This window comes from Ambystoma mexicanum, chromosome 8, assembly GCF_040938575.1.
Source record: "Ambystoma mexicanum isolate Mex_15411 chromosome 8, UKY_AmexF1_1, whole genome shotgun sequence".
Taxonomy (NCBI): Eukaryota; Metazoa; Chordata; class Amphibia; order Caudata; family Ambystomatidae; genus Ambystoma; species Ambystoma mexicanum.
The window spans coordinates 1,507,775,570-1,507,793,145 of NC_090929.1; the positions used below are offsets into that span (position 1 = coordinate 1,507,775,570).

Consider the following 17,576-nt stretch of genomic DNA (forward strand, 5'->3'; position numbering starts at 1 on the left):
GGAGTGGAAGTGGGATACCGACGGGCGAGATGTGGTACACCCTTCCTTCTAACCCCTTTTCCCCATCCTACCCCGGATACTCTACCCCACCCCCTTTTCCGACACAAACACTCTCCTACACCGTGAAGGACAATGGACTAACACCAGAGACTTGTACATGACATGTCCGAACACAAGGGTCAGGCAGATCCAGGCAATTGACAAAAACTAGGCACACCTGATGGCCCTTTCCCTTCCCCACAGGGATTACAGGCAGAGCACCACAGCACATTCTGAGCAAGGACGAATGCAAGAGGAAACGGCTACAACGAACGGGCAGTTCAAACGGAGGATAAAGGCAGTGAGACCTGGAGGGTGGGACTGTCCTTGGCCTTTTCAACTAAAACCTGTGGAGCCTCCGAAAGGGAAATCATAAAACCGGAAAGTCTAGCAGGCGTGTGGAGTGACAGCTGTCAACGGCACATAGGGCCCTCCCGCGCTGATAGACAAGGCGGGGATAAGTGCTTGCTGCCGTGGTGCCATCCTTGACTCCCAAAGCAAGAAACTCAAACAGTTCAACACAGCCAGTGATTTGAATACAGATAGTAAAACCGAATGTGCTGGGCCCAAGGTTGCAGGCGGCAACCTTGTTGACAAAGAACCTGTGTGAGTGAACTTTAAAGAAAGCCTAGAAAAGGTTCAGAAACAGAGTGGTCAGGCATTGCGGGGCGCTCATTTGAAGGACTCTGACTGTAGCCTTTGGGGGTCGTGTTGTTTTTTTTAAACTACAAGAACCAAGAGGCCTTAAGAGAGGCCCGGGTTAAGTGTCAAAGTGGTCCTACGAGGGTCGAGCAAAACCCCTGGTACACTCAAAGGTCTCCGACACATTGGAAAAAACTGATTGAACTGTGAAACTGGCAAAAATGAACCTGACAGAGGGATGCCTACGAATTGAGGGGAAACAGTTGTGTACCTGTGAACATTGTGACAAGTGTGAACCCGGCTGAGGGAGGTCCACAATGGATAGTTGTTGAGACGTTGGAATGAGACGTTTTTGAGTGAAAGGCTGTGGTGAACCCGATTGAGGGAGGCTAACATTACAAAAAGGATCAGAGCCCGGCTGAGGGGGATCAAAAGGGGCGAAGAGCAATCACCCAACGTGAAAGATTACCAAAGGAACTTTTGTTTTGTTTGTTGTTTATGGTTCAGCAAGCCTTCTGAGGCACAAGACTTTGCAGTAAAGAGACTTGGCCCCAGAAGGTCCTAACATTGATGAAAGGAACCGTAATCCCGTGCTGGCAAGGCCCAGGAGTGTGCTGTGCTCAGGGGTCCTACCTTGTCCCGTGCTAAAAACGTAGGGAAGGGAGACCCCTACCATCCTGACTTATCATTTGGTGAACACTTCTTTCGTTTCTTGTCAACATTATCCCACACTACTCTGCAACTTAGTTTTAAGGATTGACAATAGGTTTATTTATTATAGGCCCTTTTTATTTGACAAGACGCCACTAGGACCGCCTTATTATCATTTGAAAGTTGTAGCTTACTCCCATCTTAGATTTAGATTAGGCGTTTATCTCACCTCTTTATGCAGTTTAATAAACACCCTTAAACTGCGATCACTTTTGTGTGTCTTTACTGTTGCCACCATGAGTTCCTTACATTTTGCTGCTGCGTGTATCGTGAACAAACAAGTTAACAGAGGTATGGGGTAGGGCGTTTTAAAACAGTCAGCACTGTATGCAATGACATTCATTGTTTGATCATTTATTTTGTAGGCACATATGTTCTTACGCACTTAAGCAAAATATAGAACTCACTCTCTTCCAGGTTATCAACTAATTTGTACACGATGTCCTGCAGCTGGTGATCCAACCTATACAAGTAATAAAGAAGACCATTAAAGGCAAGTGTTAAAATTGTTACAAATTACAGAAAAACAAGAGGCGGTCATGTTGCTTCCCTAATGCACTCTGCATACATGTGCAACTATTAATGGCGATCTATGAATTTTACAGCACAGAACGAAAATATTTTCAATGCCTACAGATTGTGAGAAACCAGAGGGTGTCTCACCGTCTAGTGCCAGGGGATCTCTTGCTCAGGTGACCAGGGCACGGCCATCGCCTTTGGATCCAGACCCTGGGGGTGGACCAGTGCAGGAGGATCACCTGGGTGAGGGGTCCTCGGGAGTGGAGGTGAGGCATCTAATGGTGAGACACGGTCTCCCTCCCAATAACCCGATCCCATCCTATATTTTAGGTTATTGCAACATCCCAGGTCCCTCTCCTTTCCTGCACAAAAACTAAGCCAAGGAAGAGGAGGTCTATGAGGAAAACGAGTAACACTTATACATTACACTTGACACGTCCATTTAATATGGTCAGGCAATTGACCACAATTGAATATACCTGACTCACATTAACTCTCCCCACATGAACAAAAGATGGAACCCTGGGACAAATTGAGCAATGTGAGACACGGAATGAAGCAGTACTTTCAGGACCGTGGCAAACCAGGTGGAGCAGGACGAGGGATGGAAGCAAGGTGGAAAGAAGCCCTGAACCTCCCTGGAATCCTGAAGGTTGCGGATTTAAGGCCGATTGAAAGGCAAGAGAAGGCTTGCATAGTGTTTCCATGTTATCAGCCACCCTCCCAGTTGAACGACAGTTGGGGAGGCGAGGCGCCAGCTGTGAACTGCAAACCTTGACTCCAGGAACAAAGCCGCGAGCAAACGCAAGGAGTTCACACAGCCGGTGAGTGAAGTGAATGCCCTGAAAGACCGGTTTGTGTGAAACAAAGATTGTACCAGCAACAAAGTGGCAAGCAAAGGTTGCTCGTAAGATGGCAATCATGAGGAAAGCGAAAAAAGACTCTCGTTTCCAGTTAAAGGCGCAACGTAATACCAAGTAGCAAAGTGGTCATACCATAAGAAGCGGTACAATCAAAGGGCTTTGTGATATCACGCAGACAAGTAATACATGGAGAAATTTGGAAACAAGGCGTTCGCCCGACTGAGGGGAGCCTGAGAGTGAAAAACTGCAAGTACCAGAAGGCATTGCAAGAAAGTGTCATTTGGTGAAGATTTTGTTGAACTTTCTTTTTGCAGGTTTGCGAACTTAGAGGAATCAAGGAACTTGTGTTATAAGGGAAAGCAAATGAGAAGAGAAGGTCGAAGTGGTCACGCAGAGGTCACAGAAAAATCCTTGCACATTCAAACGTCTTCGACAAAAGGAAAAGTAAATGAGAGGCTTGAGCGAGACGGAGGGGACCAGGTGATTGTAGTCGAAGTGTTATGCTATAATAATAATATGTGTTTTCTTAGCCCTAAGCTAGTCCCTTTTTGCAAACAAAACCCGTTCTCATCATAATGTTCAAAATGGGGTCGCGTTTGTCAGTCATTGAGTAAAATGAAATGGAAATGTGTTTGTGGCTTTTTTCTGTCGGTCATTACAAGAAAAGACTGGGTCCATGTACAATACATGTTTTAGACGCCTGGCCTTCACTGATAAACCTAGTTTAAAATAACATTAAAGGCAGATCCTCTCATTCAGCGAAGAAAAGCTGTTTCAATATGGTTTCATTCTTTTAGCTAAATACTATGTAAAGATTGACTGCAGTATGCAGAGGTTAGTTACATACTGAGTCATAGTGGTCAGCCCTTCCATTTTGTTTTAAAGAACAAAAGGTGTCTTTTAAAAGGTTGTGCAAATAGGGTGACCATTATTGGAATGAAGGGCAGGCGGGTTCGGTGTTGAAGGACCACAAACACAAGTCACCGTCCGTGAACTGGTTGAAAGAGCATTTAATTAAGCCATAAGTAAAGTGGAGCCTCTTGACATAGCATTATGCAATTTGGCCTGCCCTCTTGAGATTAGGTGTAACATTGTGTATGTAGTTTGAACATATTTGCGTTATAATCTTTTGCAAATGAATATCAAATGACCTCTGTTGAGGCAGGCTTCATTTTTGTATAAGATGAGACACAGTGAATCATTCAGGTACTTCCCTTCTCCACTCTCCATGAAATCATGATTGCGGATGAATCCGACGTCCGCTCAAGTGTATGATATGCGCAAATTAAATCTAACCATGCAATTCTTGAAACTCTGTCTCAGAATGCTCTATTTTGTTTAAATTATAGTGCTCAGAAGTCTCAAAATGGCACCCAACGTGGGGCCCCACCGAGGACGAGGGCATCTTGACTAGACTTGACGGAGAGGAACTGTGCTGATCTTGATGGTCGTGCAGATTAATGAATACCTCCGTCCCCAAGTACCTCACAGGCAGAATGGCCAATCACTGCCTGTGCAATCTTTGAGGCCACAGGTGAAGTGAGCCGTCAATCTGGAACCAGGAACGCCGGAAGGACCCCCCCTGAGCGCTGTAATGCAATAGATGGTTATCAAACAAGGTGCAATGATGATAATGTCATATGAAAACAAGTTGTAATAAGGCTTACCTAAGTGTAATGTAAACAAGGCAGCAAAGGATGGGATGTATCAGGGGACCAACAGCGGAATCAATGGGTCGGTATCCAGTGAGGCTTGGATAACAGTTCAACACCTGGGTCAAGATGAATTTGTACAAGAGTCCAGAATCCAAAAAACAAGATCAAAAACCAGTGGTTACAAGGCCAAAAGTTCCAGGCAAATGGCAGTCCGTTATGCAGTCCGTTGAGTGTCCGGGGTCAATACCAGTAGAAACAGATCCAGGGCAATGGTAACAAATGCAAGGAGAAGGACGAAGACAAATCCGTGAAGCAGTCCGTAGTCGTAGTGCCTACGTAATCCAATGAGATTCAAAACGCCAAACAGTCCCTAAGAGGCAGCTGAGAAGCACTGACTTTGTGGCTTGCGATGCTTTTAAGTGCTAACAACAGTCACATGATGCGCATCACGGAAGCGTGAGGAAAACCACGTGCTAACAGATGATGAATGTGATTGGTAGTCATTCACCTCACGTGACGCGTGAATCTCTGCGTTCCTCGGTGGCAATGCAGAAGTTTCCATGGAAGTTGCCACAGCACTGAGGGTCGAAAAACTTCTGGAGTGCCAGTCAGCGCTCTCCGTTGTCGAGCGGAATGCCGTTTCTTTGCGCCATGATGAGAGGTGACTGTCGTGCCAGGTAGGTACGGGCTGAACTGTGTAATTGTGGATTGTTTAACAATGCGTGGACTGGGAGACGTGACAGAGCCCCCCTCCTAAAGGCCCACGACCCCGTGGGCAGGAAGGATGGTCCCGATGGAAACGAGCAACTAGGTGCGGAGCATGAACATCCCGGGAAGGGACCCAAGAGCTCTCCTCAGGACCGTAACCCAACCAGTCCACAAGGTACTATAGTTTACCCCTACAAAAACGAGACCCCAGAATGGCACTGACCTCAAAGACATCCGGAGAGGAGACAGAGGCAGGGAGTGAGATGACACGAGTAGTGGCAAGATAAGGATTGAGCAGGGAGACCTGGAAAACAGGGTGTATACGCCATGCAGAGGGGATTGAGAGGCATAGGGCCACAGGGTTCAGGACCTTGGCAACCCTGTAAGGGCCAATAAATCAAGGAAGCAACTTGCGGCAGCCAGGGATATGCAAATGGCGAGTCGATAACCAAACGCGGTCACCCACATGATAGTCAGGGGCTGCCACCCGTTTCCTGTCCTCTTTCGCCTTCATAGACACTTGGGCCTCACGTAAATGGGCAAGGGTTTGGGCATGAACCGAGACAAGGTCGCAGGCACAAGCATTAGCAGCAGGAGCAGCAGAGGAATCGAAATCAGGGAAAGGAAGGGTTCGGGGATGTTGTCCGTATAGTGAAAAGAAAGGGGAAAAGCCTGTGGAAGAATGTCGGGAGTTGTTGTATGAGAACTCCGCAAGATGGAGTAAATTCAGCCAGGTGTTCTGAAACTGAAGGGTCAGGCAACGTAAGTATTGTTCTAGGGCCTGGTTCACCCTTTCCGTCTGCCCATCGCTCTCCGGGTGGTATGCGGAGGAGAAGCGGGCATCAATACCAAGAAGTTTAGTAAGGGCTTGCCAAAAACGTGACGTGAATTGTGAGCCACGATCTGATACTATGACCTGTGGTAAACCAAAAAAACAAAAAACTGACTTAAAGAACAACTAGGCCAGTGTTGGGGCAGAGGGTATACCGGTACAGGGTATAAAACGGGCCATCTTGGTGTAGGAGTCAACGACTACCCAGATTGTGTCATAACCCTGTCTGAGGGGTAGATCCAGGACTAGATCCATAGAAACAGTATGCCAAGGTCTGGGAGGAATAGGCAAAGGCTGGAGTAGACCTAGTGGACGGGCCGGGTGTGATTTGCACTGGGCACATATAGAGCAGGTGTTTACGTAGGCCTCCACGTCACGCCGCATTGATGGCCACCAGCACCAACGTTGCAATAACTCCACGGTGCGTAGCTGACCAGTGTGTCTATTGATGGCGGCATCATGTGACCAAGCAAGCGCCTGATTGCGTACATCGCTCGTAGGGAGAAAAAGTTTTCCTTGAATGAATGGTAGTCGCTCCTGAAGTACCAAGTCCCATTCTGCCAATGAGTGTGGATGTCGTGAAACCCACTGCCTGATGGTAGAAAGCATGGGTAAGGATGGAGTGCATATACAAATGACATGACCTTCACCTAATAGAGTGTCAAGAAACAAAGATAAGGATTCCCCCCCAGGAGAACGAGAAAGCGCATCCGCCTTGCCATGGGTTGTACCCGGCCTGTGCTTCACCACAAAAATCATACGCTGCAAAGAAGAGATGCCAGCGTACCGGTCTGCTATTTACGCATTTAAAGGAGGCCAAGTCTTGTAGGTTCTTGTGGTCTGTGTACACCACGGTTTGATGTTTTGCCCCCATAAGATGGTGTCCCCATGTCTGTAATGCATCTGTAATGGCTAGTACTTCTTTTTCAGTAACCGTGTAATGCATTTCTGATGATGTGAACTTTCGCGAGTGATTCGCTATAGGATGCAGCTGTCCCGTGGCTGAACAGGGTTGAGAAAGCACTGCCCCTAGTGCAAAGGAAGAGGCATCTGCTTCAGGACAAATGGGAGTTCCGGATCAGGGTGTTGAAGTACAGGGGCGGTGATGAATCTGGATTTAAGGGCTTCAAAGGATTTCTGATGCTCTGACGCCCAACAAAAAGGGACCAGAGGACTGGTCAGGGCAGTTAGTGGGGACACAATGGAAGAAAAACCAGCGATAAAACGAGCAAAACCAAGAAAAGATTGTAACTGTTTGAGGTTGATCGGGGCAGGCCACTCTATGATAGCACAGACTTTTTTTTTAAAAACTTTTATTTTTGTCGGCAGAGGTTCACAAGGCACAAACTTCAAGGCAACAAGCATATCAACCAGGCATAGCATAGAACATCATAATGATTACAAAATATAGTTCCAACAGTAGTTACAGAGCATCACCATATAAAGAAGGACACAACAGAGATCACAATGCATGGATGGAGACAAGCCAGATCCGGGCGTGTTCTCACTTTGGTTGTTGAGATACGTATTAAATTTGCTCCAGATGTTCCTGGGGCGAGATTGGGCGGGCAGCAGAGTCAGGTATTCCTCCTCACAGTTCTGTGACCATGTGAGCATACCCAGCCATTTCTGAGAGGCTGGTGGGGAGGAGCGCTTCCAGCTCTGGAGTATACATTTTTTGCCAATCATGCAACTTATATTCAAAAACTTTTTCAGGCGCTTAGTTTCGTCAGTCCTCCAGACCCCAAACAGAACTGCCAAAGGATCAGAAATCAATTACAGTTTCAGTTACTGCACTTAGTGTATGTAGAACACCGTCCCAAAAATCGGACAATTTGTTACAGGTCCAGAACATATGTAAGTGATCAGCATCCACTGCCCTGCAACGCGGGCAGAGGTGCACCTCAGAGCGAGCAAACCCCGAACTCCTGCGTGGAGTGTAGTAGAGCCTATTAAGAAGCTTATATTGCATGGCACGAAAACGGAAGTTGAGGGAGACTTTTTGGGTGTGGCAGTACATATCCTCCCACAATTCATCAGTTATTTCTAGGCCCAGTTCAGCTGACTATCCGTTGCACGCCCCGAGAGCTGGAGTGGGGATGATGTCTTGTAGGATTTGATACAGCGAAGAGACGACGCCCCCTGCACCGCCCGAGTTAGCGATATATGCTATTGCCGGGTTATCTGGGGGCTCATCAGGAAAGGAGGGCCACATGGTGCGGAACGCGGCGCGGGGCCTGTAGTATTGAAGAGTCTCTAGGGGGGGATCTGGTGTGCCCCCGTCTCCAAGTTTGGGCATCTATGAATTTGCCTTCGGGATAGAAGTCAGATAGCGCCCGATACCCCAGTGCACCCCAAAGTCGGGCCAAAGCGGTATCCAGCGTGGGCTCCAGACCAAGGAAGGCCCATAAGGGAAGCCATTTGTAATATGGGGAGGGCCCACTTGTCGAGTATAGCAGACGTGACCAGGCATACAGAGTAGCAGCAATGGGGTCGATGGGGGAATCGGGTGCATAGTGTCGATGTAGTTTTAAGGACATTAAGTCGATACCAGCGGACGCAAGCCAATCCAGTTTGACATGTGGGCGCACTGGGGAGCCAGGGTACCAATGAGTAGCATGCTGGGCCTGGGCCGCGATCCAGTATAGTGCTAGGTCCGGAGCAGCAATACCACCCCGTTTGTATGAAAGTGCCATGTCAGTCCACTTCTTGCGCACTGCACCGGAGTGCCAAAGGAATTGGCACAAAGCGTATGCAATTTAGTGAAATAAGCCCTCCCAGGCCATATGGGTATATTGCAAAAGGTGTATAAGAGCTTGGGGAGCAAGATCATTTCAATAAGAGATAGTCGGCCAGCAACGGACAACGGAAGAGTGCCCCATCGTGAAATTTTGGTCTCAACTGTTCGTGCTATAGCTGAGTAATTATCGGCAAGCAAGGTGGGTTTAGTGAGGGATATCTGCACCCCAAGGTATCTAACACCCTCAGGGGCCCAGCGCAGGAGATACTCGGTGGTGGGCTGTAGGGTAGCTTTAGTGAGCTGGAAGATCTCCGATTTGGAATAGTTAATCATAAATCCGGAGTGGGTGCCGACGCGAGTGATGTCTCTCAGTATGAGATCTAGGTGGGTTGTGGGATCTCTGACATATAGTAGGACATTGTCAGCATATAGAGATATTATTTCAGGATCCTCAACCAGTCTTATTCCTTTACGCGAGTGTCGTGCACGGACAAAGTCCGCCATTGGTTCTATCACCAAAGCGAAAAGGATCGGGGAGAAAGGGCATCCCTGTCTGGTGCCTCTGAATAGCGTGAACATCTCGGATGTTAGTGAGTTAACTTGTACCCGCGCAACAGGGGAAGTGAATAATAGTTTAATGAACCCTATCATGTTTGGGCCAATGCCCATTGTTTCGAGGACCAGCCACATGCATTTCCAAGAGACCATATCGAAGGCCTTCTGAGCGTCCAGCGTAACCGCTACGGCCTGGGCGTCTTGATCTATACGGGACATGACATTGAACAATCTCCTGATGTTATGGGATGTGGACCTGCCGGGAACAAAGCCTGCTTGGTCTTCTTGTACCAAGTGCGTCATAATAGGCAGAAAGCGATTAGCAATGATCTTAGCAAAGATCTTTGTGTCGAGGTTCATGAGGGAGAGAGGTCTATAGGACCCGCATTCGTCATCAAGTTTACCCGGTTTGAGCAGCACCGTGATGGCCGCTTCCCACATGGAAGGGGGAAGGATAGAGGCACGGAGTGCCTCATTCCAGACCTCCAACAGCCGGGGGGCCAGAATAGCTATGTGCTCTTGGTAGAAGTCCGCAGTGAGGCCGTCGGGTCCCGGCGCCTTGCCTTTAGGTAAGTCTGAGATAGCCGATACTATCTCGTCTAGCGTAAATGGGGCATCCAACTGGTCCCGGGTCTGTGGGGAAATTTCCGTAGTGGGCATCTGGTCGAGGAGCTCTCGCATATGTTGTTCGGGGTGCTCTACGGGCTGGGAGTAAAGGGATCTATAGAACTCGGTAAATATATCCAGTATTTGTTGGTCCGCCCATTGAGCGTCACCATTTCGATCTTTGATGGAAGTGATCTGCGTTCGGCCCAGTTCCCCCCTCACAAGTGTCGCAAGCGTTTTCCCGGGTCTGTCTCCCTCTCCATATTTCCTGGCGGCCTGCGGGCGGCTGAAGTAATGAACTTCGCTGGTAGCTAGTGTGTTAAATACTTGGAGTTCATCCGAGATTTGGGCAAGAGTGGTGGGGTCAGTACCGGAGAAGCAACATTGCTCCAATCTTTTCAGTTTGGCCTCAGATCGCCCAAGAGCGGCTCTAATAGCTTTTAACACCCCAGCCTCCCGGGAGACAGACATACCCCTAATGTAAGCCTTAAAGGCCTCCCATCTAACCGCGGCGGACAAGACCTGAAGAGAGTTAAGTTCAAAAAACGACTCAATGTCAGCTAGTATCTCAGACTTAAAGACAATGTCTTTTAGGGCTTTGGACTTAAAGCGCCAGGTGCAGAGTGTTGGAATGGGAATTCCCAGTCCTAAAGACAGTGTAATTGGAGCGTGATCCGAAAATGTGCGGGGCAAAATGCATGCATCTTCCACCCTACCCATGACCTCTCTAGAGACCAAGAACAAATCTACCCTGGACGAGCTATCGTGTACAGAAGAGTAATAGGTGTATTCCCGCTGCTGGGGGTGAAGTGTTCTCCAGGTGTCACAGATGTTGAGCGACTGCATGTGGCCATGCAGCCTGCGCGCCGCACCAGAGAGAACTCTGGCAGCCGTGGCAGTTCTCTCCAGGACAGTGTCCAGAATAAGGTTCAGACCCCCCCGCCCATATGATCTGCACCCCTACGAAGCCCAGCAGTATGGTAGTTAGTGTCAAAGAATTCAGGAGAATCTACGTTGAGACAGTAAGTGTTAACCAGCAGATACTCTTTATTGACCAGTGTGCAGTGTAGTATAACATAACGACCTTCAGGGTCGACGTAGCTTTTATGCAGCACAAACTTGATTGATCTGTGGATCATCGTGAGAACGCCCCTAGATTGTGTGGAATAGGAGGTAAAGAACCTGGCAGAACCCCATGACAGGGCAACAGCCCTCGGGATGAGTCCATTGGAATGTGTCTCTTGTAGAGGTAATATCTTGCAATTGTGTCTGTTGGCATAGGCCACAATCTTACGGGCCTTAGTGTGATTTCTCAGCCCCCGAATATTCCAGGACATTATGACAGTAGCCATTTCAGAGGTAGGCATCTACACACACAGTACCCATATTTCAGTGAACATCCCAGCTCCAGTGATGGAACAGCAAGTGGGCATGTGGCCCTTCAGCATGCGCACCACGAAACCTTGTGTGCCTTTTTGAAAAACCACCCCTTTCACACCCCCCCACCCTCACCACTAACCATGGATCAGCAGTGTAAACATCGCCCACCCTTAACTGCGTGCAGTTGGGCCGTCCCCAACCTGGCCCAAACTGCCCTGAGGCCCAACTGGGGCCAACACGTATCAAAGGTTTGAAAAAAACAGTGCAATCGCAATGGGGTGCGCCGTTGCCGTGCGCTAGCACGCTTGGAGCCAGATGGCTCTGTTGCAAAACGAACAGTGATGGCGGACACATGACGCAGGACCCGCCCGCAGAGCGGGTAGTCGGGGACTGCGCACGAGCCCCTGCGGTTCCGAAACAAACCGAGACAGTTTGAACAGTCAAATAGTGTACATCCCCATGTCCCATATACAGGGAACGGGGCTTATCGCAGAGAGATTAAAGACCTGCATTTGAACAACAGGAAGACAGAAATTGAGGTAGAACAACAAAACAATGCAAGATTAGCTCTGTGGAGTGCCTCACTAACACGCCAATAAGGATGTGCACATTAACGCTGTAGCTCGTAAGGACTGCAGGGACGTGATTCATTGCAGGCGCAGAACGTTACAGTGAACAGAGCAACCTTACCAGTAACGCATTGCAGTTTAAGTTAACAAGTTCAATACATGTCTACAATCCGTGCCATTCGCAATCAATTATCATCAACACAGCCGTCTCCAGAACCCTGAAGCGGTATTTGCATCTCAATGAATTTCACCGCCTCATCAGGGACGGTGAAAAAGTACAGTTTGCCCTTATGGTTGAGTTTGAGCCGTGCAGGGAATAAGATGGCATATGGGACATTGCGTTCTTTGAGCATTTTCTTGACGCCGAGGAATTGACGTCTCTCCTGCTGCACCGCCACCGAAATGTCTGGGAAGATTCTGATAGTGTGAGACTCCAGTCGCAGCTTCCCCTTCTCCCGTGACAGGCGAAGGATGAGGTCCCTGTCACGATAATTAAGAATCTTGGCTATAATGGGTCTGGGGCTATCGCCAGGTCTGGGTCGCGGGGAAAGGGCCCGGTGAGCCCGCTCCACCGTGAAATAAGGGGAGAGGTCCGGATCACCCAGCAAGTCCTTGAGTAGTTGTTCGACTGCATCCTCCATGCGCCCCTTCCGGGCAGTTTCAGGGACCCCAATGATGCGAAGGTTGTTTCTACGGGAGCGGAACTCCAAGTCATCACATTTTGCCTTAACGCTCTTCATGTCGCGTGATAAGGTGGCCACAGTGTCCTGAAGTGCGTGTATCGCATCGTCATTGGTGGAGATCTGGTTTTCAGCTTCAGTAATTCTAGATCCAGCCTGGTCTACACGGGTTTGGAGTGAGGCAAAATTTGCATTAATGTCGTCAAGCTTCTAGTGAAAGGAGGCAAAGTTTTTAGCCATTGATTCCATCATGGCAGTGAGGTCTGGCGCCGCCACCCCCGGGTTAGGGTCGTTGTCAAGTTCTTCCTGTGGGGTCGACGTGTGGCCCACTTCAGGCCGAGGGACCGTCTTAGTAAATTTGTCCATGGCACCCCCTTTAGCAGATCCTTTGGAACGACTCGACATGGCCGGAACCAGAGGGGGAGGTAATAAGATGAAGGGAGCGGGCTCCGGCGGCGTTAGGGGCTGCCACAGGCTCGACAAGACCAGCCCGGCAAGTTGAGAACACAGCCCCCCCTCGGTCAGTCCAGCTAGTGAGTCAGGTATTGAGGAGGCCCCGTGTGTGGGGATTCTAAATATATAGCTCAGCCAAGTATGAGGCCAGATGGATCATCACATTCTCTATTGCGGTTCCCTTGGGGAGCAGTGTCAAGTCCGGGGAGGCTGCAGCTCCGAAGCAATGTATGGCAGGGCGGCAGAGGGAGATTCCAGCGGGAGAGGTACCCCCCTATAGCCACGCGGCTGAAGTGTGGGTGATAGGGCAATCCGCCGTAGAGAGGCCGTGTCCCGGTGTTCCAGGGAATGGACCAAGCAATGCACACGCCGCCAGCCAGTGTCAAGGGAGAGGGTGGAAGAATCGCGGATACATGTAGGGCCAAGGTGGAGCCACCCCCTCAGCTCCTCAGCTGACCGCCACCGGATCGGCGTCGAAAATGAACACACCATTTAGGTTCAACTGGGTTACAGATCAGCAGCCATGCAGGAAACAGGCCGCGACAGCGGTCCCCGCCGGTCCGCACCAAACAGCTCAGCCCAGGCCCCTCACTACCGTAGACGGGCAGCCGACGCGCCGCAGGCGGCCGCGGCCTAAGCCCCCAGCGGAACGGACAGTGTGGCGGGGCAGCGAATCCGGCGGGAGGCACCAAAGGCGGCCCCCACCAAGACACAGCGGGACGAAGATCTCTGGCTCCGAGGGTCAGATTTCTCCCAAAATTCGACGTGTGGATAGTGCTCGTTGGCCGCAGTGCAGGGATTGTAGCAGGGACACAGCAGAACCGCAGATGTCAACGGATAAAAGGCGGCTAGGCACGGAGCTCTTGCACTAGGCAGCCATTTTGCAGGCTGCTCAACAGCGCCCCCGATAGCACGACTTTTGACTTATTCATGGATAGGCCTCCAGGTGTTATGTGGAAACCCAGAAAATCTACCTCTTTAGTGTGAAATAAGCATTTTTCACATTTCGCGAACAAGGCATTTTTCTTGAGGCATGACAATACTTCTTTAAGATGGACAATATGTTCCTCCAAGGAGGAGGAGAATATCAGGATGTCGTCCAAGTAGACCACTACGTATATATCAAGAATGTCACTGAACACTTCATTGATGAAGCGTTGGAATGTGGCAGGGGCGTTGCATAAACCGAAGGGCATCACAGTATACTCGAACAGACCTTCTCTGGTGCAGAACGCCGTTTTCCACTCATCTCCGTGGCGCATGCGGACCTAATTTGGTAAATATGGATGCGCGACCAATCTGTCTAGTAATGTGGAGATTAGTGGAATGGGATACCTGTTTTTTATGGTAATAGCATTCAGTTGTCTGTAGTCCACACAAGGACGTAAATCTCCTTTTTTCGGCACAAAAAAGATGAGACTAGCAGCCGGAGAACAGGAGGGTCGTATATGGCCTAATCGTAATGCTTCTTGGATGTAATCCTTTAAGGCCTGTTCCTCTGATTGGGATAAAGAATATATCCTGCCCTTGGGTGTCACTGCATCAGGGACTAGATCCATGGGGCAGTCGTAGGGTCTATGCGGTGGTAAACTTTCTGCTGTGGCCTTATCAAAAACAGTGAGGAAGTCATGATATACATTGGGGATACCAGCCATTACAGCCCCCACAGTATGAGTGGTGGTAACAGTTGGGACTGTTTCTTCCAAATGGGAAGAGGTCATGGCCCCAAGAATACTGGCAGGCGAGAGTATCAGGTTCCGTCAGGCAGAAATGTTGGCACACCTCGGATTCAAAAGTGACCTGACCAGTTCCCAATTGATCAAAGGGTTATGTTGTCTCAACCAAGGGATGCCCAGAATGATACCGAATTGCGGGGTGGTGATAAGATCAAACGACATTGTTTCCTTATGAGTGTCCTGGATTACCACCTCCATAGGGGCAGTTTGATGCATGATGGGGCCAGAAGCAAGTGAAGTGCCATCAACTGCCTGTACCGGTTCTGGGTGTTCCTTCATAATCAAGGGTAAGTTGAGATCATGGGCCAACTTAATGTCGATGAAGCAGCCAGTAGCTCCGGAATCAATCACTATGTGTACAGGGTGTGTAAGCTCCCCAGTAGGTCTCAATGAGGGCTGGACCACAATAGGTCTGATGGGACCGAAGACGGGTTCTGTGGGGGTCATGGAAGTGCTCGCCCGTACCCCCGATCTCAAGGGCGAGCCTTCTGAAAACCCAAATTCTTGTTCTTTGGGCGACGGGGGCATTCTTTCACATAATGCCCATTGATACCACAGTAATAACAGGCATTATCTGTTCTTCTGTGTTCCTGTTCAGCCTGAGTGATGGGACTCCAAATCCCACCGATTTGCATGGGTTCAGGATTAGTGGTTGCCAAAGCTGGGGATGACTGACTGGAAAAAACGGATTCTGCCTTACTCCCGGATCGGCGAGCATCTAACTGCAGCGTCAGGTCCACTAGATCCGAAAAAACAGAGGGAAGGGCCGGAACTACTGAGAGGGCATCTTTCATAGCATTAGATAGACCTCTGTAAAACACAATGGCCTTTTTCTACTCCGGCCATGAGGTCTCTGCAGCAAGTTGGTTGAAGCGAGTTATATATTCGATAATCGTTTGCCTGCCTTGTGTGAGATCTAATAGTTCCAGGTCTCGAGATAGTGCCTTATAACTACTATCAAATACCTTAGCCATTTCTGTTACTAGAAGATCGAAGTCATAAGGCCGGATGGTCATTTTCCAATAATGGATTCGCCCTGATAAATGGGAAAGAAGAAAAGCAGCCTTGGTGACGGAATCAGGGAAAGCCTGGGGTCGACATAAAAAGTGCAGTTTACACTGATTCAAGAATGTGCAGTACTTTCTGGGATCACCCAGAAATCTTTCTGGGGCAGCAAGAGGAAATGAGGTTGGGAGTACCAAAGGAGTCATGGGTGGAGCGGGAGGAGGCTGGGCTGGAGGAGTGGTGTCTCCGAACTCGGCATCAGCGGGTAAGGGGTGGCGTGAGCTTTGTAAGGCATCAAGACGGTGGTAGATTGCCGTGGTAGCTGCGGCCATGTCGGTCCTAAGGTCCGCAACTGCCTGCATTAAGGCGGTCACAGGGTCCCCGGTGGAGGGATTCATAATCAGGACGACCAGTAGGCTTCTCAGTCTGTTCTGATCTTGATGGTCGTGCAGATTAATGAATACCTCCGTCCCCAAGTACCACACAGGCAGAATGGCCAATCACTGCCTGTGCAATCTTTGAGGCCACAGGTGAAGTGAGCCGTCAATCTGGAACCAGGAACGCCGGAAGGACCCCCTGAGCGCTTGTCTTGAAAAGAGGAAAATCTTCCTCGGGACCAGCCCTTGAGAGCAAAAATTACCCAAATCAGCCCAAAATACAGGTTCTATTGTGCCGAGCAGTGAACTCATGCTAGTGACAAATGACACCTTCCATTTATTAGAAAAAAGCATAAACAGTAAAATTTAGAGGGGCGTGGCTACGAGGGCCATGTAGGAGGACGCGATCTGGAGGAGCTCCCGAGATCCTGAAATGATCCTGGCGAAATAGTGCATAACAACATGCCTATGACTGCTGAAAACACACATGTTAGTGTGTGAACGGACTGACTGCGCTTGGTGAACTTTTGGAAGGCGTGGGAGGACTGGCGGTGGAGTTTTGTGCGAAAAAGATAAGGAGCGCCGGAGACGGAAGACGAAACAAAATGGCCGATCAACGACCAGAACAAAGGAAGGAGCAGGCCGCACGGTGGTCGGGCGATAGGAGCGGACTGTGTCAGCACTTGTAACTTGCGCGGAACGCAGGTCCCCTATGTTGGGATACTAACGCGAATCGGCCTGTATGGCTGCAGAATCATGTCTAATAGAACCATGAGACCGAAGGCGAAGCAGCCCACGTTGGACGACTTCGCCAAGACGTCCCCTGGTCCGGAAAGTTCCAAGAGCAAGGATAAGTCACCTGCAGGCGGCATGCCTGTGACGGGCACTAACCAAGAGGTCCTGGCTGCGATTGCGGACCTGAAGGCGGCCTGGGAGGCTGAACTTGAACTGGCCGTTACTGCGCTGAAAATGGCATTGGACCTTAAGGTCGGTGAGGTGCAGGAAGAGGTGAATTTACTTCGACAGGATGTCAGGTCTCTGGCAGAGCGCACTGAGATCCTCGAGAAAGAGGTGACCCCGAACACCGCGGATTGTGCCTCCCATAAGGCCGAATTGCATGCCCTGGTGCAGAGAGTGCGCAACTTGGAGAACAGGGCGGAGGAGGCGGAAGGACGCGCCCGACGGAATAACATTCGCATTGTGGGCCTGCCAGAAGGAACAGAGGGCCACGATCCCACAGAGTTCATCGAATCTATGCTGTTGCAGGAGATACCCGGAGGAGCTTTATCTCAGGGATTCGCGGTGGAACGTGCGCATAGAGCTCTGACAAGGAAGCCGCCGCCGGGAAACCCGCCTAGGCCAGTAATTACCAAAATCCTTAATTACCGGGACCGGGAGAGGATACTAGAACACTTCCGCAAGGGTGGAACGATTACACGAGGGGCGGCAAACATAACGGCCTACCCGGACTATACCCTGACTGTGCAGCGTAGCCGTATGAACTTT

The 17,576-nt window shown here is 49.7% G+C and overlaps 1 protein-coding gene across 3 annotated transcripts in view; it reads right to left on the reverse strand.

Moving 5' to 3' along the window:
* The window catches only part of PCGF6 (polycomb group ring finger 6), a 583,658-nt gene that overhangs the window by 359,277 nt on the left and 206,805 nt on the right, over nucleotides 1-17,576 (reverse strand). For all 3 annotated transcript variants that reach the window (XM_069611699.1, XM_069611698.1, XM_069611700.1), the window contains exon 4: nucleotides 1,800-1,855. In XM_069611699.1, the coding sequence (XP_069467800.1) occupies nucleotides 1,800-1,855 (56 nt within the window). The remainder of the gene's footprint in view (nucleotides 1-1,799; nucleotides 1,856-17,576) is intronic.